Source organism: Colletotrichum fructicola (assembly GCF_000319635.2).
Source record: "Colletotrichum fructicola Nara gc5 chromosome Unknown KSG_Nara_v1_contig08, whole genome shotgun sequence".
Taxonomy (NCBI): Eukaryota; Fungi; Ascomycota; class Sordariomycetes; order Glomerellales; family Glomerellaceae; genus Colletotrichum; species Colletotrichum fructicola.
Genome location: NW_027094058.1, coordinates 668,498 through 690,195, shown reverse-complemented (window position 1 = coordinate 690,195; position 21,698 = coordinate 668,498). Strand labels below are relative to the sequence as shown.

Sequence of the window (21,698 nt, the reverse complement as noted above, 5' to 3'; positions counted from 1 at the left end):
CAAGCCCGTCTCCCCTCCCGCCCCTCCTTGGCCACGCCCATGACGGACAAGGCAGGCCGACGACAGGACGAGACCTTGCGCGACAGGGCAATGGCGTGGGTGGTGGACATGGGGGCGTGGGCGATGGAGTTTTTCGATGGAGTCCACTACCATCATCACCACCACTAGGCACCACAAGACGTGATGGAGTCGTCCGCTACCCTACCTGGGGTCCATGGTCGAGGTCGAGGTCGCTCATCGAACACGCTTCAGCACTGAGCTGGTCCCGACCAGGAGCCATGCGGATTCTTGCGTGATAAGAAGAATGCCGTCCAACCTCGCCAAGTCTCTACCAAAATTGTACAGAGTATCCATCCATGTAGCTCAGGTACATAGACACACACCTTGACGACGCACTCACTCGGGACGAGAAACACCAAGCAGTCCCCGTGGATCTTGCCTTGGGCCCTCCGTTGTCTGTGTGATTCTCGACTGGAGCTGGAGCTGGAGCATTTGCACCAGCTTGCTTGCTTGCTCCATCGTCTAGCTTCTTCCCCGTCCCTTCCCTCTTCTTTTTGCCATTCATTACGTCCCATCTCTCCGCCCCTTCCGCCTGTCTGTTTCTCAGCTTCTCCGTCCTGTCTCCATTGATCATCCCCTCCTCCCCTCTCTCTCCCTCTACCTCTACCTCTATCTACCTTGCCTCCTGCCCACGAACTACCTCTACCTACATCCTCCTCCCACCACCCACGATCCCATTTCTCTTTCCCTTCACACGATGATCACTCCTGCTGCACGTAACCGCTACCGCCGCGAAGTCCACTGAACGAACGAGCGCCGTACCTTCTACCCGCAAGCACGTACAAGCAAGCACTGGACCTACACGCACCTCTCGTCAGGTACACACCGACCCCGACCGAGACCAATTACACCACACCGAACGAACCGAGTCCGACTTCCCGTCTGTCCAAACGGCATCAACCCGCCCGCTAGCTTTGTTATTACCCGCATCCGCAGCAACCTCAATTTATCTTGCGTTGTGCATTCGTACTCTTGTCCACGGAAATCTTAATCGAATCAGACCACAACAGCATCCCAACGGCCACGCCGGCGCCGATCCCTTTCTATTTTCGGCACCATGTCGGCGCCCGCGGCGAATCAAGACCCCGGGCAATCGAGCTCCAGCAGCTCCAACCCGTCTCCCCAACCCGCCGCTTCTCCCTTCGCCGACCCTTCACCACCGCAACAAGCTCAAAACCAGCAGCAAGATAAGCTCCATACGCCGCCGTTGCTGAATCCTCAACAAGCAAACGTCCCCTCGGCCAAGAAGGAGAAGAAGCGTGTTGGCTTTCACGGCGACGACAGACCGCCCAGTATTGTAGTTGGCGACGACTATTTCTCGCAGAACATGTCTCCTGAGGGCCCCGACACCAATCCGTTTGCTACTCCCCGACGAGATGTGCCCGAGGGCGCTCCGGACGCCGGCGAGCTGCGTCGTGCTTTGACCCAGGTCCTCATCTCAGAAGGTCAGGAGGAGGCCGGCCCCTCGGATACCCTGCGCCGCCCCCGGCCAGTATTGCGCCGTAACACCAGCTACGATGCCCCGGAGGAGCGGGAAAAGGCCGACGCCGCCGAGCGCAGTGCCGGCGAGCGTCAGCAACGCTCCGGGCTCGAGGCCCGTCAACGTGCCGACAGACTGGCCGTCAGTGTCGAGAACTACTCGTCCCCGCCCTCGCGCAGGAATTCTCTCGACATGGCCAACAACCCCTTCAGTGACGAGACCGATGAGGACCTCGATCGCGTTGGAGGATTGAGCACTGGAGTACAGGCGCCCAACAACTCGCGCCGCGCAGTACGAAACCGTCCCAGGAAGAACTCCCACCTGGCTGCAGAGAACCTTGTCAGGTCCCACACTCAACGCCAGAAGAGAGGAAGAGGCCAGCCCAACGATTACTTGAAGTATGCACCTCCGGCTGGTGCCCGCTCTGGAACAGCAACGCCCACCAACGAGCAGTCATATGCTCATGATTACGTTCCTCCGCCCAAGCAATACCATGGCGGAATCTTGTCATCGCTGCTCAAGCTGTACAACGAGAATGGCAGCGGTGGGAGTAGCGGCCTCAACACTCCCGGAGGCACTACTCCGAACCACTCGCCCCCCGGATCCAAGCCGCCATCTGCCCCAACCTCCGCACCACCCTCCGCGCCGCCGTCGGCCCCCGGGTCCCCACGCCCGTCTCGGCCAAGCAGCGGCCTCTTCAGCTACCACAAGCAGCAAGGATCTAGGTCGTCCATGGCCCTCACGGAGCTGCTTAAGTCGTCCTCCGCCATGATGGGTCCTGGCTCAAGTGCCTTCTCAGCTGGCTTCACCGAGAAGATCAAGCAAGACGCACCCAAGCCTAAGAAGAAGAAGTCCGGCTGGGGCGCGTCTTCGCCTAAGAGCAGATCTGACGATAAGATCAGGATCACCAAGCACATTGCCCAGATCCTTTCCCGGCATAAGTATCTGGTTAAGTTGTGCAGGGCTTTGATGATGTACGGTGCCCCGACTCATCGTTTGGAAGAGTACATGAAGATGTCGGCCCGCGTTCTGGAGATCGAGGGCCAGTTCTTGTACATCCCTGGCTGCATGATCATCAGCTTCGACGACAGTGCTACGCACACCACGGAGGTCAAGATTGTGCGCTCTGCCCACGGTGTCGATCTCGGCAAGCTTCGCGACACGCACCACGTATACAAGCTCGTTGTCCACGACCTCATTAGTGCCGACGAAGCAACAGTCAGGCTGGATGCGATTATAGGTCGCAACTCCAAGTACCCGAGATGGGTGCGCGTACTGACATTCGGCTTCGCGAGCGCTTGTGTGGCTCCCTTCGCTTTCTCCGGTCGGTTCATTGACCTCCCCATCGCCTGGGTTCTGGGCGTTCTGGTGGGATACATGCAGCTGTACATGGCACCTAGCAATGAACTGTACGCCAACGTATTCGAGATCACCGCTTCCATCTTGACGTCTTTCCTGGCCCGCGCTTTCGGCTCTATCAACAACGGTTCAATCTTTTGCTTCTCGGCTCTAGCTCAAAGCTCCATTGCCCTGATTTTGCCAGGTTACATGGTGCTGTGCAGTTCTCTGGAGCTCCAGAGCCACAACCTTGTCGCTGGTAGTGTTCGAATGGTTTACGCCATGATTTACACACTCTTTCTTGGCTACGGTACCACCATAGGAACAGCACTCTACGGCATGATTGACAGACACGCTGAATCACGAACGACGTGCGAGAATCCCCTTAACAGGCAATGGTACCTTCTGTTCGTTCCGGCATTCACACTGTGCCTCTGCATCATCAACGGCGCGAAGTGGAAGCAGATGCCTGTCATGATCGCCATCTCCCTCGCCGGATTCCTCGTCAACAACTATTCGTCGGACTTCTTCGTGGGCAATGCCCAGATTTCGAACATGCTGGGCGCCCTGACGGTCGGCTTGCTCGCCAACCTCTACTCTCGCCTCGGTCGCCACGCCCACAACAAGTGGCTCGACTTCCTCGACTGGTTCGACGTGCGCATCAAGCCTCGCTTCGTTAGCAGCAGCCGTCGCCACAACGAGTACCAGATGTCGGGCCACAACAACGGTATCCACACCCCCGATGAGTCGGCCCCGACAACGCCAACTTCCACTACGTTTGCGGACCCAGAGAAGCCCACGGAAGGAGGAGAACCTGCCAAGCGGACGCGCACCATTGGATATGGCTTGGCTGCGGCGGCTATGTTGCCCGCAATTTTCGTGCAAGTGCCCAGTGGTCTTGCTGCTGGTGGATCCCTTCTTGCAGGAGTGACGTCAGCGGATCAGATCACGAATAATAACGGCACCACGGTCGACGCGTCCAACATCAACAACTCTGCATTCGACGTCCTGCTCAGTGTTATTCAAGTCGCCATTGGTATCACCGTGGGACTATTCCTGAGCGCTCTCATGGTCTATCCCCTCGGCAAGCGACGCAGCGGTCTGCTCAGTTTCTAGAGGGAACCTCCGCTCAGTTTGGAGGAGAAGCTAAGGGCAACAGACCCTGACGAGGTTCTGGACGTGGACGAGTTCGGGAATGTTTTCCTTTTCCAAGAAGAAGAGGAGGAGGAGGAGGAGGATCCTTTCCCTGAATACACAGTTACAAGATCGAGAAGAACGGTAGCGATGGCTGTTTGAAGCCCAGCAAGCGAGGTTCATGTCGGCAAAGATTCACATTGTCGAAGCGCTTCATGGCCTTGTGGCATTTTTTTTATTGGAGTGGGCGGACGGCGATTTGGAAACATTGTGTGGGAGTATAGAGGTCCAGAACAGGAAATAGAAAAGCGAGTATTGGTTTGGGTAATGGGTGTTGGGGGGACTATTCATAACGAGTGTTTCTTTTGTTCAGATCAGGCATTGGCGCAACAGGCATGAACAGGCTACGGAAAGGCACAGGTAACGACTTTTGAGCGCTCGTATGCATTAACAGGCGGCGGCGAGCACTGAAGAAACAGGATGTATTGTCATAGATATAGACAGACTTAGAAGACCCAGAGATGGGCGTGTAACATCATTATGCACACAACCTTTTGCCCAAATCATTGCAAGACTTTCTCCATTTGACACAGCCTTGTTGCAAGCACGCGTGAATGATTGAAGCCCCTGCCAGCAACTTTGGAGCTGCGACCAACGCCGGGCGTCTACGTGCGCAACCTGGAAGTATTCTAGGACAAAGTCCTACGGGTGGCAGTCCAAGTCCTGCCGGATCTCGGCATCCCCAGCTGCAGGGGTGCGGCCACCTCACCAACGACAATCTTCCAACTGCGCCACCAACAAAACACACGACCTTCCTGTTCAAGACCTGGAGGACTGCCCAGCTTCAGTCAAACGAGATGGTTATAAATATGAAGGCTTGGCGCGTTGGTCTGGTGTTTTACTCTCATCGTTGTCGTCCATTCTTTTGGAACGGCAAGTGAAGGAGGATGGCGCACTCTTACCTCGCGTACATCCGCCTCAAAGCTGTCATCTCGGCGCTGCGGTATTTTGACGGGGAGAAGCCGGCGCCGGCAAAGCCTGATGAGGTCTTTACGATCACGGGGAGAGATGGGAAGAGGGGGATTAGGGTTCATGTTTGTGAGTATTTTGTTTGCTTGCGTCCCTTCCCCCAGACATGAACGAGGACTAAGAATTTGGTCTTGTTGCAAAGACCGCCCTGAAAGCCCAACCACGCCCACACCGGTGCTGATCAACTGGAACGGCGGCGCCTTCGTCTTCGACGCGCACGGCGCCGACGAGGCGTTCTGCCGGCACGTCGCGCGGCACACGCCGTTCACGGTGCTCGACGCGAGCTACGCCCTGGCGCCGGAGGAGCCGTTCCCCGCCGCGGTGGAGGATGCGCAGGACGTGGTGGCGCATGTGTTTTCGCGGAGGGGGGAGTATGATCTGGGCAGGGTGGTGTTGTGCGGCTTCAGCTCGGGGGGGAATCTGGCGCTGGCGGCGTCGCAGTGTGCGGCCGGGACGGGGAGGAAGGTGAGGGGCGTGGTGGCGTTTTACCCGCCGACGGAGATGCGGCCGCACCCGGCGGAGAAGAGGATGCTTGACGGGAGGGTGGAGGAGATGCCGGCGGTGCGGAGGGCGGTGATGGGGATGTTGAGGGAGGCGTATTTGAGCGGCGGGGAGGCGGAGGCGGTGGATGCGAGGGTTAGTGTGGGGATGGCGGGGGCGGGGGCGTTTCCGGGGGATGTGGTTGTTATCACGGCGGAGAGGGACCGGCTTGCGGCTGAGGGGGAGAGGTTTGCGGCGGGGATTGGAGGGGGTGGGAGGAGGGTTGTTGTGAAGAGGTGTGAAGGGGTTGGGCACGGGTTTGATAAGATGGAGGGGGAGGAGGAGGGGAGGGCGAGGGAGGAGGCGTATGGGGTTGTTGTTGAGTTTTTGAGGGGGCTGGTTGGGGAGGGAGAGGAGGGACGCTTTTGAGGATGTTGGTTTTGTGTAAGTGCAACGATTGGTATAATGTAACCGGCGTGAGAAGGCGAGACTGCGTATGTTAGAAAAGTCTGTTGGCATATCGGTTGAAGCAATCATAGAGCGCTGCCACTCGGGATCTCCCCACTTATGACCGAGGAATCACAAATGCGTACTTCTGCTCAGTATGTCGAATCCAAGGCTTGAAGAACAAATCTTGACGGGAAAGAGCCTTTCCTTGCATTGTTCTGACGACGTTTGATGGTCTCGCCACTTCTATCTTATACAAGCTTAACATCATTTACATTGATGTCGACAACCTGCAGAACCGACTGACTGGGGGCCTACAACGTAACGGAGTCCTCGGAGAAAGCTTCTAATGTCCAAGCATCCTCTCTGTACGTTTATCAACACCAATAATTCGGCCCTTCTCTTCTCGCAAGCAATGAGATGCCGATCCCGTACGACGAGTTATTCGGGCTAACGGCATCTTTGAGCAGCCCGTTTCGGGGACGGGTTGTAACCTCGTCTGAGCGAGCGATTTACGACAGCGTATACTAGAAATCGGACATCTGGCAAGGCGACGATCGAATCGGGGATGTGAAAGAAGATAAACGAGCCCCGGCATTCGTCAAATACGAATGCGAGGCGAGTGGCTTAGTTTCCCGCCTGGAAGCTCGCGGCGCGGAATTTGAAGAAATTGGCTCAAGCGTAGCGATGCCAAGAATTCAAAGCCTCAATTTGACCTGATTTTCTCAGTGAAAGCCGTATCGGTCAACCTAGCGACTTTCAATAAGAAGCGCGAAGGAATCTTTATAAAGAGAGACCTCTGGGTACATTGACTATCAAACACAAACACTCATCTTCAAGCTCGCAGTCACAGTTACAAAACTTCATGATGAGTGTCTCTACCAGATTCAGTATTGCTCTCCTGGCGTCGGCGTCCTACCTCCATTCCGTCGCTGGCCAATTTGTAAGTCTCCCATGTGTGTACCCTGCGGGAAGTGATATCGAAAGTATAATCTAACAGTCTCAGGCTTCACCATCACCGCTGGAAGACACTGGAGTAGTCCTCGAAAGCCAGAACGTCACCGCCGAGTTCTTCGTCGGAGCTCCTGCTCAAATTCAAGCTCTCCCAAAGAAGACTCGTTACATCCCAGATGTTGTTGGCTTTCACCAGGACGGCGGCAACACCAGAACCAACGACTGGAACGCCCCCCTCGGCACATCGCCAAACGTCTCCAGTCACTCTGTTGCCATTTCTGCCCAGTACTGGCATGGCGACAACCGCCTCACGGCGCGCTCCGTCTGCACCGATGCCGCGGAGCCCTACTTCTGCATCGCGGCATTTGATCCGGACTCCATGGACATGCTGGGATCCTGGGCCCCTGAAAGCCAGACCCTGCTGTCTCCCTACGCCGCAGTTTCCGGAGACATGGTCATTCTGCCGACGATGGAGAGGCACATGTTCCAAGTCGAGCGTGTTGATGGGACAAACTCCACGACGTTCAACCAGGTCCGAGACATTGACCTCACTGCCGTCCTCCCTCAAGGTCATGGTGTCGTGAGCAGCTATCTCGACGAGGACGAGAACATATGGTTCACATCAGTCGCTCTCATGACCACCGGCACCGCCGAAGACTCCTCACGTCTCGGGTACATCACCCCCAACGGAACAGTCCACACCATCGCCATCGACGGCCAACGAATCGAAAACTCGATCGCCGTAAGCGGAAGGACAGTCTACCTCAACACCGGACCTCTCGCGTCCGACACCGCACGAAGCACCGTCGGCCACATGTTCGCTTTCCGCGCGGATGCAAGTGACGGGCACATCAAGGCTCTGTGGAACACAACCTACGACGCGGGCAGCGCTCCCAAGCCCGGCGGCTTCTCGCAAGGCTCCGGATCGACACCGGCCCTCATCGGAGACAGATATGTCGCCATCACCGACAACGCCGACTTGCAAGTCAACCTGCTGATATACAGCCAAGTCGATGCCAGCGCAGGTGGCCTCGCAGACGGCCAGCCGCCGCTGGTCTGCGCAGTCCCGCTGTTCCAGCCCAACGGCAGCGCGAACGAGAACACCATGGTCGGCTACTTTGACGGGTCGATGTACAGCGTGCTAGTGAACAACAACCACGGCGCGCCGGAGCTGCAGGACCTCGGCGCGGCGGGGGACGTCAACGGGGCGTTCAACGACTTCGCGCCGCTGGCGCCGGGGATCACGCGCGTGGACGTCGCTGCGGACGGGAGCTGCGCGGTGCGCTGGGCGCTGGATGTGCGCTCGACGAGCGTCCTGAGCCTGTCGACGGCGAACGGGCTCTTGTACTCCTACACGCAGGACGAAGAGCTCGCGGGCAGGGGGCTGTATGTGTGGTACTTCACGGCGATCGACTTCCGGACCGGAGAGGTTGTCTGGCGGATCCGGGCGGGGGCTGGGGGGCGGTATAATAATAATGTGGCGCCGACGCAGATATCGCCGAATGGGGCGATTTACCAGGTCGTTGCGGGAGGTGTGACCTGGCTTAGGGATGATTAGATGTGTGACTTTCAGAGTTGCGCTTCGGTGAGTAATTAAGGGGGTGCGCCCTTTCGCAGGCGGCTGAAGATCAGCTTTGAACGTAGCAGTATCTAGCTTCAGTCAGATGTAAGATGCAAAATATGGTTGTTCGGGAGTCATCTGCCCGGCATTCAGGTCTGCCGTTAATGATTCTAATGGGAAGGTTGTGACAGACGTACGATCTGCATTGATGGCACAACACACAGCTCCGTGCAGCTGAGTACTATATGCACATCTGATGGCCAGGAAAAAACAATGTGTTTGGCTTCTAACCATATATTGGACAACATTGATGACCGACCGGGTTGGACAGCTGCGTCTTAGTTCCGCGTACAGTTGAGACCACGCTGAATATCCCTGGCTTTTACGAGGAACCCAAGGCCTCTGTCCAAGTCATAACCTAAATGCCATGGGTACTTTGATTCAGACGCAAATAGTACCACTAGTCGGACTAGGTCTTGTTCTGTCTATAAGACAAGGCCTGTTCAAGTCAATGACCCCGTATTGGGTGTTGAGTTCATCCGTCTGAGAAATCTTCCTCGGGGAGGTTATTTTATTGACAAAATATTAAATCGTCAGGCTCCTACCCAAGGGCCTGATCGGCAGCTGAATTTGGAACATCAGATGCAGAAGATCGGCACATTTCCCGCAGCATAAGTTAAGTGAAAGCTGTATATCAAGCCACTTGTACCGTGAATAGGGAAGACAAGACGCCCCTGAAAAGCGTCCAGAGCACGCGTTCAATGTTTGACCTTCGGCAGTTAATAGCCCAAAGTGAGCAATGACCCAGATACCATGCCTTCTTTATATATCCCAAATGCAGGTGTCACGTAAGATGTTGTAGTTCCTGTGCATCTCGTCACTGAGACGACGGAGCGCAGTGTTGGAGCCATGTTGATTGGACAGATTTGTGACTAAGGCTACTGATGCTAAAGAACACCATCACAGACTCGGTACTAGACTGCCTATCAAGGTCTAGGGGCATTCAACGCAACCCAATAATGAATTTCGAGGATGAAATATCATAAAAGGTGGCAATCACAGCACCCCTCAAATGCCATTCTTTGCCATGGATCGTCAACTGCGACACAACCGGGACAATGCAAAATATGGCAATTCAATGCTAAACGTCGCATCGAACTCCATTATTGCTGCAGTGTTTTAGATGGCATTACATAGTGAGCCAATAAGAGTAGGCCTCAGCACAGTATTCACATAAGGTTCTCAGCGAACAAAACTCAAGTCCACGTTCAATCTTGATAAACGGAAACACACAAACGTGTGTTTGTCTCAAAATGTCTACTGCCACGCTAATAACACCCTCAAACATCCGTCAATGGCTTCGAGGCTGCCGACTGGCCTCTGTCTCCCCGCCCTCCACCCAGCTTTGGTGTGCGAGTCGTCATAGTCGGCCCTGATTGCGTCTGATCCGAATACGTAGTCTGCGTTCGAGGCATTAGCCCATCAACCACCCCTGGCAAAATCATGTCACCATGGCTAGACCCAAACTGATCAGCATGCTGACCCTAAGCACGACCAACAATTAGACAGCAGCATCGATGCTTGGCAGGCATAGACAGAAGCATAAATAGTTTTGTTTTTCCTCGCATTGGCGTAAGCCCCCACAAATTGGATCTAGCTGAGCTCAAATGGTAGGAGATAAAATCCTCGTCAAATGGCGGAGAAGTATTGTCTTGGCAATAGAGCTGAAGGACTGGAAAGACCGTGAACGATTCCCAGTTTGAAAAGACTACGGAGGAAGCGACGAAAGTCTGTCGAAGCATTTCCAAAAATATCTCAACGACATTGAATTCAATTGACCGCTTGGTGGGAAAGAAGCCCATTCACAACAGCGAAGAGGAAGCTGGCTGGGACAAACAGCAGTGAGTGGCCGCGCTGGTCCGACCAGTGGACTTTGCCAAGAACAAATATCGTGCTCAGCGACATTACACTTACCACATCGGCCCCAGCAACGCCCAATGGCATCGCCAAGTTGCCCGGTTGGGGTTGCGGGACTACCGGGCAGGGTAGCATCGAACAGCCGGGCCTAGCTGGGTTTGGCAGCTCCCTAAGCTCAGTCGGGCTTGGCGATCATGATAAGCTTAAATCTCCTGCCGCATGCTAGCCATTGCTCCGAGGGCAATATGAACGAACTGCCTCTTTGCTCGTCGGGGCCAATATAGAGCGCAATGGCGGAGGAGACCGCAGCTGGTTGAGATGCCTGTTTGGGGTAACGGGTCCAGCCGCCCTGCAGAACGATCCTCCACATCCCGAAGACAATGACGCCAGGTCGCGCGGCAGTCTCGTGAGGGCATTTTGTGTTCTTAAAGGGGCGCTGTCGCCGCCCAGCCTTTCTTCATGGCTTGAAAAAGTTGCTCTCGCTGTCGTCGCCTCTGCCTGCATCTGCCATCACACACCGGACGCGCCCTTCAACACCAGGACAATGCATCTGAACTCCGCCCTCGCCATTCTCGCGGCCTCTTCGAGGCTCGCGCTGGCTTCCCCGGCCACCGACAAGATCGCGATTGACCCTGCGCTCCGCCTGATCAAGACGTCCGAGACCGACCCCGGCACCTGGGTCACCGACGAGCAGAAGATCGAGAACTACGTCAACAAGCACATCGGCTTTATTGACATCACCGATATCACCGTGAGAGACTTCACACGGCCATTTCTGACTGTTTACTGACTTGTATCAAGGATCCCGAGGTCCTCACTGCTCTGTCCACCCCGCCCGAGGCCGAGCTGGCCACGAGACAGTCTACCTACCCTACGACCCTGACCCACATCACCGAGGCCAACTCCCTGATTTCGTCGGTCTCCAACACCAACCCCCAGACTTGGCTCAAGACGTTGACCGAGTAAGTGTTTGAGTCCTCATGTTGTCCTCCCAGTGATACTAATCCACATTCGCAGCTTCTACAACCGCTACTACCGTTCTTCCTACGGCACTGAGGCGGCCACCTGGTTGTTCAACCAGGTCAAGTCCGTCGCCGCGGCCAACTCCGCCATCACGGTGTCGCAGTTCACCCACTCCTTCAGCCAGCCTTCCATCATCGCCAAGATCCCCGGAACCAGCTCTGACATCGGTACGCTGCTTCAATGATGCCAGCATCAGATCTTTCGTGCTAACAAAGCGCAGTGATTGTCAGCGCCCACTTCGATTCCACCGGCGGTTCCTCCACTGCCCGTGGCCCCGGTGCCGACGACAACGGCTCCGGTGTCGTCGTCATCCTCGAGGCCCTGCGCGTCCTCGCCAACGCCGGCTTCAAGCCCCAGAACACCCTCGAGTTCCACTTCTACGCCGGAGAGGAGGGCGGTCTCCTCGGATCGCAGGCCGTCTTCGCCAACTACAAGTCCGCCGGAAAGACCGTTCTCGCCGTTGTTAACCAGGATATGGCCGGCTACTCACCCTCCGGCAAGGTCTCCGTCTACACCGACTACGTCGACTCTTCCTTGACCTCCTACGTCCGCCTCGTCGCTACCCAGTACACCGGCAGCACGCCGACCAGCGACTCCTGCGGCTACGGATGCTCCGACCACGCTAGCGCCCGCTCCAACGGCTTCCGTGAGTTTCACCGACATGCAGTAGTATATGTGAGAGCTAGTACTGACAGTTGTATACAGCCGCTGCCTATGTCTGCGACGAGCCCATTGACACCTCCAGCCCTTACATCCACAGCCCTTCAGACGTAAGTGTTGAGTAGTCTCGAAGAATCAGAATATTGTCTCTAACATGCCGTAGTCCTACGACACTATCATGTGGCCCGCCATCCTGCGCCACTCCAAGTTCACCGTCGGTTTCCTGGTCGAGGCTTCTTACCTGTAAATATTTCACAACCTGTGACTATACCACAGCAGCACATACATATTTTGCACACCGCATGTTGTCTCCAGTTGCGACTTCCGGTCCTTTGTTGATATCTACCCGGTCATCCGGTCCCACGTGTCATGACAAGTCGCCGCGGGCATAGTTCCCCGCCCAAACCTTCCCCATTTAGCTGGCTTTTCCCCCGGTGCAACTGCAGCCAAGTCACGCCTTACTCCAACCATTTCCGTCAATCGGACGTGGAGTAACCCAACAAAGATTGCGATAGAGTTATCAGGCGGGTCTAGACTATCTAACAACTAGGTGTACTGCGTAGTACATATGTCAAGTGCAAGGCGTGCCCCACATGTCTTCTCCAACTTGAGACACAAAGGTTGGATCGCGTAATCTAGATGCACATATGACTCTTACCAGATGCCGTTCTCGGCCAGTCCATCGGTGACCATATATAAGAAGTCAGAACATGTGTAAAGCCACACTCTGAGGCAATGGTGGACACCAGGAATATTCCCGACTGAGCTTAATCTGAGTGCCGCGCGCGTTGAGTAGAAATGGGCAACTCTGAGGAACAAGCGCGGCCGACGTCTGCTCCAACATCGGCTCCTTCTCCGCCGGAGGTGATTGAGCTCGGGACTCCTCCGAGCGTACTGTCCGGTTCCAGTCAACGAGATCCCGAGTCCAGCCCGCTGGCATGGGTATGCGTTGTCGGGTCGTTCATGTTCCTCTACCCGAGCTATGGTATGTGCAGCAATCCCTTATCTCGCATGCGGCTTCTTCCCCAAAATATGCGATTTGCTGATGGTATTCAGGATTCATGCAGTCCGTTGGGACGGTGCAGTCGTATCTTCAATTGAATCAGCTGAGCGACTACACAGCTCGTGATCTCGGATGGATTAGCGGCATCTTCACCTCTCTAGGTCTCCTTCTCGGCATCCAGGCCGGCCCACTCATGGACGCCTATGGCACGAGACTCCTAGCGCCCATCTCCGCAGCTACTCTTGTTCCGTTGTTCTTCCTCCTGGGCGAGTGCACAGAGTACTGGCACTTCATACTCTGCCTCGGAGTCTTGGGCGGCATCAGCAGTGCGCTCACTTCCACCGTTGCCATGGCCGTCATCGGCAAACTGTTTAGCCGCCGTCGTGGGCTTGCCATGGGTATGGCTCTCTCTGGGTCATCGTTCGGTGGCGTCACCCTATCAATGATGTTCCGTTCCCTTCTTCCCAAACTCGGATGGCAATGGACCATGCGAGCGACAGGTTTCCTCGTCCTCGGCATCATGGTATTGGGGGTGATTTGCTTCCTTCCATTTCCCACTTTGACTGCATCTTCATCCTCTGCTCCCCTAGGGGGTAAGGGTGCCACTCTGAACTTCTCGGCGTTCAAAAGTCCTCCATTCGACTTCATGACTATGGGTCTCTTTCTACTGGAATTTGTCCTTTTTGGTATCACCGGTCTTCTGCCCACCTTTGCCATAGTCGCTGGCTTCCCGTCCAGCATTGGGTTCTCTCTCATTGCCATTCTCAACGGATGTTCCTGCTTAGGTCGTATCGTTTCAGGCATGGCCGGCGACCGACTTGGCCATCTTAATGTACTGCTCTTTATGATTTTGTTCACAGTCAGTTTCACTGCAATCATTTTGGTCCCATTCGGAACGAAACACATCGGAGCGTTGTATGCCTTTTCTGCACTTTGGGGTATCGGTTCTGGATCCTTCCTTTCAATCACGCCTGGTAAGAGACCGTTTCCGAATGTGCTCCAGAAGACCCAAGACTGATGCAGTGTTTCATAGTGTGCATCGCAAAGACATGTGATCCGAAGGACTACGGAAGATACCTTGGTAAGATTCACCCTTAACTATGCCATTCCTCGAGCTATTCCGCTGATATTTCAATCAGGCACCATGAACTTTGTTGTCAGTTTCTCGCTTTTGATTACCGTGCCCATCGGCGGACAGATGTTGGAGTCTATGGGCGGAACTGCTCTGTCTGGCTTCTACGTGGCTGTTCTTTTCCTGGGCGGAGTCTCATACTTTGCTGGGCGATCTTTGCTAGTCGGTGGCTGGTTTACATTTAGAACTAGGATTTGATCATCTGTTTTCGGAAGGGTTGCCAGCGTGGAAATGCGCACAAGACTCATGGTTAGGGCTTACATTTCGTAAAAGTTGGCTATTGTAGGCTATGGGAAATTGTTTATAAACCAAGGCGCTTGACCTAGGGACTGGCGGCATGGCGGGCATTTGGTTAGAAGGAGGCTAACAAAATTGTGGGGGGGGGGACAAGGTAGTGGACCGCGCGGTCTCGCGACATCTCATCTCACATAATGTAATGATATTCAAACAGTCCATCATGAGAACAATGAACTTGAATCAAATTCACAGCGAGAAGGCCAAAATGGCTTTCATTATTCATGTGATACAGCGCATACAAATACTTGGCGCGGCGCGGCTTGCAGCGGGTGCAGTCGGTGTTTCACGGCAGTTGGAGCATGGAGGCTGTCATTTGCGCCTTACCAAGTTCCATGTCGTATCCGATGACCAGCGGCCGACCAGATTCCCCCCATTCTACGGAGAGAAGACCCGACTATCGGAGAAGCCGGCTTCCTTGCTCGACAATTCCTTACCTTAGCGGAACGGCGCCGGGTCCGCTTCTCCACTTTCAAGGCTCCAGATACCCTTCGGGGACGATGATGTAGTCCGGGCGTGCGGGGGCGTCCTATCTCTCCGAATCCTCGGCCTTATCATGCCGAAATCTTAGTCACAATGCCGCTCTCGGCGGCAGGCTGCGGGCTTAAAAGCCCCGCGGGATGACGACAGGTGCAGTCTGTGTTTCTGCTCTCGGTCTTCCATGATTCTGACAGAATTCAAAAGCGCCTACTCTACATCTACAATTCTCAAAGATAATGGGCGACACGCAGGACATTCAAGGCGGGACCGGCGTCAGACCTCATCCCCTTGATCCTCTCTATCCGGAAGAGATAAGCACTGTACGTGTGCCAGCAAACGGTGACTTGAAAAGAATGAGTTCTGGTGAATTGACTTTCGTCTCGCGCGCAGGCGGCCGACATCATCCGGAGATCGGTTCAGAATGAGCAGGTCTTCTTCAGAGCCATCTCACTGGCTGAGCCTCCTAAGAAGGAGATGACAGCGTTCCTCGATGGCCAGCAAGCGGGCGATAAGGCTTTGGCACATCCAGTACGACGGGCTAGAGTTCAGGCCTACATCGGCAAGACGTTGCATGAAGTCATGATTGATCTGAATGCAGCCACAATCATGTCCAAGGCACCCCTTCCAGGTAAACACTCGTTCATTGACACCGATTTCATGGCCCAAGTTGCGGCAGCGTGTCTGGCGGACTCTGGGATTCAGCAAGAGATTGAGACGCTGAAGCTTCCCGAGGGAGCGACGGTGGTTGTTGAGCCTTGGGCATACGCTACTGATGGAATGAAGGACATGAAGGATCGATGGACTATGGTGAGTCTCAGAGTCAGGCATCTCGGCTGAAGGAAACTGACCTTTCGTAGGCATGGTTCTACATGCGTCTTTCAGACAATCCCGACGCCAACTACTACGCTTATCCGCTCGATATCTGTGCCGAGGTCTCGAACTCGCTTGAGGTTGTCAAGATATACCGGCTCCCATCTGGAGAACATGACAAGATCCATGAAGAAAAGCTAGAGTTCGACCGTCGAAAGATTCATTCCGACAGCGAGTACCATCCAGACTTTGTTCGGGAACGAAGGACAACAACGAAGCCTTATCATGTCTCTCAGCCGGAAGGACCCTCGTTCAGCATTGATGGAAATCACATTTCATGGGAGAAATGGACCATGAGAGTTGGCTTCAACTATCGAGAAGGCATGACTCTACACGACGTTCGCTTCGAAGGTCGTAGCCTGTTTTATCGCCTGTCCCTCTCGGAGATGTTTGTGCCTTACGGCGACCCACGTTGTCCCTACCCGAGAAAAGCAGCTTTCGACTTGGGCAATGACGGTGCGGGAATCAACGCCAACAACCTCAAGCTGGGATGCGATTGTCTGGGCCACATCAAGTATTTTGACGGATGGCTCAGCACCTCCTCAGGAGAGCCTCTCAAAATGCCTAACGTGATTTGCTGTCATGAGATCGACGATGGCATCTTGTGGAAGCATACCAACTTCCGTACAGGGAATGCCGTCGTGACGAGATCACGTGTACTCGTGCTGCAGACTATCATCACAGTCAGCAATTACGAGTACATCTTTCTCTTCTACTTCCAGCAGGATGGTTCCATCTTTTACGAAGTTCGGGCAACAGGAATCATGTCGACGGCGCCCATAGATATCGATGCCAAGGTGCCGTGGGGCACGGTTGTGGCGCCGGGTGTTCTGGCCCCTTACCACCAGCACATCTTTTGCCTGAGGATCGACCCGGCTATCGACGGGCATAAGAATTCGCTCGTTGTCGAAGAATCCCAGCCTATTCCATATGCTGGAGACTCGGATGAGTATAACCCCTTCGGTGTAGGCTACACCACTAAGTCGGAGTACGTCAAAGAAGAGGCTGGGCTCGATCTGGATTTCAACACGAACCGAACTTTCAAGATTGTCAATGAGGGAGTCACCAACCCAACCACGGGCACCCCAGTCGGCTTCAAGTTGTTACCGCACTACAGCCAGCTACTTCTGGCTCATCCGAACTCATGGCACGGCAAGCGCTCCGAGTATACTTCCCACGCCGTCTGGGTGACGCGTCACCAGGATGAAGAGCTCTTCCCCGCCGGCAGGTTCACGATGCAATCCTCCGGCGGAGAGGGCATCGCATCTTGGATCAAGCAGCGGAAGGAAGAAAGCCTGTCTTCAGTCCGCAATGAGGACATTGTCGTCTGGCACACGTTTGGCTCGACGCATAACCCGCGCATCGAGGATTGGCCAGTCATGCCGTGTGAGAAGATGATGGTAGGGCTCAAGCCGGTCAACTTCTTCCAGGGTAACCCTGCACTTGATGTCCCCATCTCGACGCAGGACAAGAACCGCAGCGTGCTAGTTCACGGTGGAGATTGATTAGAGTTATAGAGTTGAGGGACCAAGGTGCCGCGACCATCGCTTGCTATATATTATGTTTTCGACACATATCTCAAATAGAAAGACCATTGACGCCCGTAAAAGGTGGCTCTTAGAGTGGCTCGAATACCACTCTGGTACCGGATGCAAATTATGATGGGTTACTATGTTCATTTTCTTTGAGACCTGGCCAACTATCAATGACCGTTGTCATCCATTTAGAACAAAGTTTGGGGCTGAGGTTCGCGCGATCCACTCGCGAAGCGTATCAACGCGACCAATGTCTAGTTTCGGACTTCCAAAACCACCGGTTCCGTAGAGATAAGGCGGTCAAGTTACGAGTTTTGATGGATTCTGGAACTCCTCGCCTGAACCCCCTGACTTATGCGCGTGTTGCACGTCTCTTGAGTCATTGTCAAGTTGATGGCCGCCCACATCCCACACGGATAGCTCCGCGCGCCTGGGACGACTAGCGGAGTCAAATACCTTGGCATCATGGAAAAGACGATGAAATAGACGACAGCTGTGTCGAGTACTCGACTTGTCTGAAGATGGCAATCTTGGCAAACTTTATTTCTGGTGGTTCAGATCAGATCGATTCAGAACCAAGTGTGGTCGGACATTTCGGCGCACCGAAATGTTCGCTTAGTACTACTTGACCGCCATGTATATGAAACTGCAATGGGGTAAAGTCGCAATTGGGAAGGTAGACGCGAACAAGCGGTGTTGCAATTGTTTCTACATCATTAAAAACTGTGGAAACTGTATTGCTGCGCTGTGCTCAATCGCATGCACAATTACCAAGCTTGAACTTGAGGGTTGGCATCGTCTTTTCTCACGAGTGAACCGTCGAGTGAGATGCAAGCAGAGAGTTCGGTCGAAAATGCGCGGATTGGCACTTGACAGAATATTCACCTGGTCAGACGAACATGATCTGCTGCACGAGATGTCTTGTGTCTCAGATCGTCTCTTGGGACGAGTCTCGGAACAACCCCACGGAGTCCTGCCGCAGTTGCTTCAGATGGTTTGCGAGTCAGGACTCTGGGGTCATCCTTCCCCGGTACGGCCGCCGGGACCAGACTCCTGGGCCCCATCAATTAAGCATCATTCACAACTCTACTGCCATGGACTCTTAGTCCGAAGGCTTCTAGAATGGGCAGAATGGGTTGATGGCGCTGTATTTATAAATGGCCCAATATTCGCACTCATCTTACCGATTTTCTCTTCATCCCATCAGCAACTCCTCACTCACACATCAATACTTTGACAGAATCTGCAACATGCAGCTTACAAAATTTCTTTTCACGCTGCTTGCAGCTGGCGTCATGGGTCAAAGGTGCTCTGAGACTCTGACATACTGCTCCGGCTCCGCCTGCCTCTGCTTCGCCGATGGCGTTGCTGAAGAGCTCAACAAGATCTGCAAAGCCAAGGGCTTCGAGCGTTCTCTTGGTCCTTCCAAGACCACTGTCGGCACCGTAAGCTTCCCCACCGAACCTTCTCATACATACATCACTAACATTCTGGTTTAGGCGGAGCGCTGCGACCACCAGTGCTGCACTGGCTAGTCTGGGAGTCATGCTCTTATCGATGTTGCGGAATTAGCGTTTTATTTTGTTCAGCCCAGGCTGTGTTTGGGTTCATTGTAGATTTATATCCTAGAGGTAGACAATCTATGCAATCCCTTCAGGAGCCCAATGACTTGTCTTTTTTGTCATCGTCACGGTGACAATGTTGTGTGACCACATATCTGTTGTTTGCAGCCCGACTTCGGAAACAACTCTGTTTGTTTCAAATTCACTTCCATCCTGGAAGTGTTGTCTAAGTCTCATAGTCCAAAGGTCCAGATCTTATTTCAATAATTAATGTGTGGAGTCGACAGGGACACAGCGCTAGGCTAATCCCCTGTCATGTAGCCATTATCAAATGACGCCCAATCATTACAGTAACAACTACTCAGGAACTGATGTTGTAAGGTCTACAGTTAGCGGGTACATCACAAGCTGCGCTAAATACGTGTACTCAGAAAATCGCTTGCTGCGTGTGATGGTAGTGAGTTGTTGAATTGTCATTTTGCACATATCACTGCCGGCGCATCTCTGTTTCAAACTTTGGACTGATTCAAAAAGTTTCTACAACAAGTAAACTTCTCTAAATTACTATGAAGCTCAGTTCTTGTGGCCGTTGCTTTGTTGGGGAATCTCGATGTGATGGTTTGAGAAGTTGTCCACCAGGTCATCCCACATCTTAGGATCATGCTCATGCTTTTCCTTGCTGTTCCATGCCCAGTCAGTAATAGTGAGAGCTCTGCTGGTCTCGAACATGAAAGCAATGGAGCCATGAGAGATTTGCATGACGGGAGGATCCTCCTTTGACGCAGCAGCAAACTGCTCGTAGGCAACTCCGTGGGGGACGAAGCCGCACTCAAAAGAGATGCTACCAGGCTGGAACTCGTCGGACCGTCCACCATACTCTCCGTAGATAAGGCCCATGAGCTCGGAAGCGCAGTTTCGGTGGTAGTAGGGGGGACGGTAAGTGTGGGAAGCCACGTCCCAGCGAGGGGAAAAGATGAGGAAATCCGCCAATGGCGCGGTTGGGTCGCGAGACTTGGCTGTAAGAACACAGAAGATAGACGGGTCGATGTGGTCGACGGATATAGATCCGACGTTGACGAATTTGGTCAGGTCGTACTTATAAGGAACGTAGTTGCCGTGCCAGGCGATAACGTCGAATGGGCAGTGGCGCTGAGTGCTCTTAAAGAACTTGCCTCCCAGCTTGTAGACGGTCTCCCACGGGTCGTCCTTAGTGACCTCGTATGCAGCGACGGGGTGCAGAAAGTCACGGGCGTTGGCCAGACCGTTTGCGCCCAGGGGACCCAACTCGGGGAGTTCCCAGTTGGAACCCCAGATCTCGAGGATGTATCCACGGGTGGGTCCCTCGACCTTGACCTTGAAGCGGAGGCCACGTTGGATGACGCAGATTTCTCCCGGCTGCACATACAAATGACCGAACTCAGTCTGGATGTCAAGCACGCCCTGTTGAGGCACAATGAGCCAATCGCCGTCGGAGTTTACGAACGCCTTCTTTGACATGCTCTTGTTGCAAAGGAAAACATGCGTTGCAAGGCCTTCTCTCAGCGTGGGGTCACCGGAACCAGCAACAGTCTTGAGTCCGTCAACAAAGTCGACTTCCTCACCCTCAGGAATGGGGTATGGCTTCCATGCCAACTGGGTGGGCGAGATGTGGACACGTGGGTTAATAGGGATGAAAGTTGACTCTGTGTCTTTGTTGTCAGGCAGGGAAGTCTGAAGTTCCGTTAATCCTGTGTTCCTGGAACTCCAACAACGATGCACAGATGACACTTACGAAACCCTGGTGAGCTACAGCAGGTCGAGATCGGTAAAGCCATGCCTTCTTGTTTGCATGTCGGGGCGCGACAAACGCAGACGCGGTGATCTGCTCGGCGTAGAGACCATATCGGATGCTTCGGGGACTGTTCTGTCCCTGGGGGATGGTGCCGGGAATAGCCTCAGATTCAAAGCTGTTTCCGAGACCAGGCTGGTACTTGTAAGGGTCATTGGGACGGGTCGCAAAAGACGGAATGGTACCGTCTTTCTGACTCGCTGCCCAGTGAAAGGCGTTCTGAAAGTCCTTCGGGGTGAGAGCTTGGGCTGCCATGATGTTCCGTGATGAGTGAGGTTGACGATCAAATGCTCAGACCGTGTGTTCCCTTCCAGCTAAATAGCGCAATTCTTAGTGTGCTTTCAAAATCCTTGGTAATCGTTTCAATGCCTGTGGACGGAAAAGTTCACCCCACGTGGAGTGTTACGGCACTTACTCCACATGCACACTGACAGCCCGGCAATTGAGCTCTGCAATTGGTGTGGGGTCCGTCCATCGTGACAGCTCCAAGCCTGGTGGACTCTGACACGAACAAACGCCGCGGGACTCCATTCTACTTGCGTGGGGGGTCTGACGGAGCGAAGTGTAACGAATGTGGGCGCTGCGGGCGACCGTATTCTGTAATGAGACTGAGGCTGGATTTATCAAACGCACAAGCCCGAAATGCTACTGGCCATGCTGCTTTGCATCCAAAAGATTGAGTTTCACCAACATTCCTTGCTGCAGGAAAGCCAAACTCTGTCGCCATGGCATTTATTCTATTTGTTGTCTTACCCTTGATTGCATGTTTATCGTTCAGCATTATTTCTTACAGAAACTCTCGCCCTCCAAAAGACTACAAACCAGTTCCCGGGCCAAGGGGATTGCCTCTAATCGGTAACACCCATCAACTGGGGAAAGCGCCGCAACGTCAACTCCAGAAATGGGCCAGC

General features: G+C 54.0%; 8 protein-coding genes across 8 annotated transcripts; 7 read left to right on the top strand and 1 right to left on the bottom strand.

The window, feature by feature from the left end:
• Positions 1 to 1,117: 1,117 nt before the first annotated feature.
• Positions 1,118 to 3,994, top strand: CGGC5_v013220 (Pheromone-regulated membrane protein 10; the record flags this gene model as incomplete). Its single annotated transcript, XM_032021596.1, has 1 exon — positions 1,118 to 3,994. One exon carries the CDS (start codon positions 1,118 to 1,120, stop codon positions 3,992 to 3,994), a length of 2,877 nt encoding a protein of 958 aa, XP_031881412.1.
• Positions 3,995 to 4,959: 965 nt separating this feature from the next.
• Positions 4,960 to 5,950, top strand: CXE18 (putative carboxylesterase 18; the record flags this gene model as incomplete). Its single annotated transcript, XM_066152888.1, has 2 exons — positions 4,960 to 5,110; positions 5,184 to 5,950. 2 exons carry the CDS (start codon positions 4,960 to 4,962, stop codon positions 5,948 to 5,950), a joined length of 918 nt encoding a protein of 305 aa, XP_066007670.1.
• Positions 5,951 to 6,836: 886 nt separating this feature from the next.
• CGGC5_v013218 (Uncharacterized protein) lies at positions 6,837 to 8,480 on the top strand (the record flags this gene model as incomplete). Its single annotated transcript, XM_032021595.2, has 2 exons — positions 6,837 to 6,911; positions 6,975 to 8,480. 2 exons carry the CDS (start codon positions 6,837 to 6,839, stop codon positions 8,478 to 8,480), a joined length of 1,581 nt encoding a protein of 526 aa, XP_031881405.2.
• A 2,464-nt stretch (positions 8,481 to 10,944) lies between these two features.
• On the top strand, positions 10,945 to 12,330 carry LAP1-0 (Leucine aminopeptidase 1; the record flags this gene model as incomplete). Its single annotated transcript, XM_032021594.1, has 6 exons — positions 10,945 to 11,151; positions 11,202 to 11,362; positions 11,418 to 11,590; positions 11,644 to 12,069; positions 12,129 to 12,193; positions 12,247 to 12,330. The coding sequence occupies 6 exons, from the start codon at positions 10,945 to 10,947 to the stop codon at positions 12,328 to 12,330; spliced, it is 1,116 nt and encodes a 371-aa protein (XP_031881406.1).
• Positions 12,331 to 12,881: 551 nt separating this feature from the next.
• On the top strand, positions 12,882 to 14,416 carry apdF-4 (Aspyridones efflux protein apdF; the record flags this gene model as incomplete). The annotated part of the gene is made up of 4 exons (XM_066152887.1): positions 12,882 to 13,068; positions 13,140 to 14,060; positions 14,120 to 14,167; positions 14,226 to 14,416. 4 exons carry the CDS (start codon positions 12,882 to 12,884, stop codon positions 14,414 to 14,416), a joined length of 1,347 nt encoding a protein of 448 aa, XP_066007672.1.
• A 716-nt stretch (positions 14,417 to 15,132) lies between these two features.
• On the top strand, positions 15,133 to 17,367 carry AO-I-1 (Copper amine oxidase 1; the record flags this gene model as incomplete). Its single annotated transcript, XM_032021592.1, has 4 exons — positions 15,133 to 15,142; positions 15,197 to 15,312; positions 15,383 to 15,799; positions 15,850 to 17,367. 4 exons carry the CDS (start codon positions 15,133 to 15,135, stop codon positions 17,365 to 17,367), a joined length of 2,061 nt encoding a protein of 686 aa, XP_031881408.1.
• A 1,280-nt stretch (positions 17,368 to 18,647) lies between these two features.
• CGGC5_v013214 (uncharacterized protein) lies at positions 18,648 to 18,932 on the top strand (the record flags this gene model as incomplete). The annotated part of the gene is made up of 2 exons (XM_032021590.1): positions 18,648 to 18,842; positions 18,897 to 18,932. The coding sequence occupies 2 exons, from the start codon at positions 18,648 to 18,650 to the stop codon at positions 18,930 to 18,932; spliced, it is 231 nt and encodes a 76-aa protein (XP_031881512.1).
• A 600-nt stretch (positions 18,933 to 19,532) lies between these two features.
• Positions 19,533 to 21,042, bottom strand: hgd (Homogentisate 1,2-dioxygenase; the record flags this gene model as incomplete). The annotated part of the gene is made up of 2 exons (XM_032021589.1): positions 19,533 to 20,669; positions 20,731 to 21,042. 2 exons carry the CDS (start codon positions 21,040 to 21,042, stop codon positions 19,533 to 19,535), a joined length of 1,449 nt encoding a protein of 482 aa, XP_031881511.1.
• Positions 21,043 to 21,698: the final 656 nt, after the last annotated feature.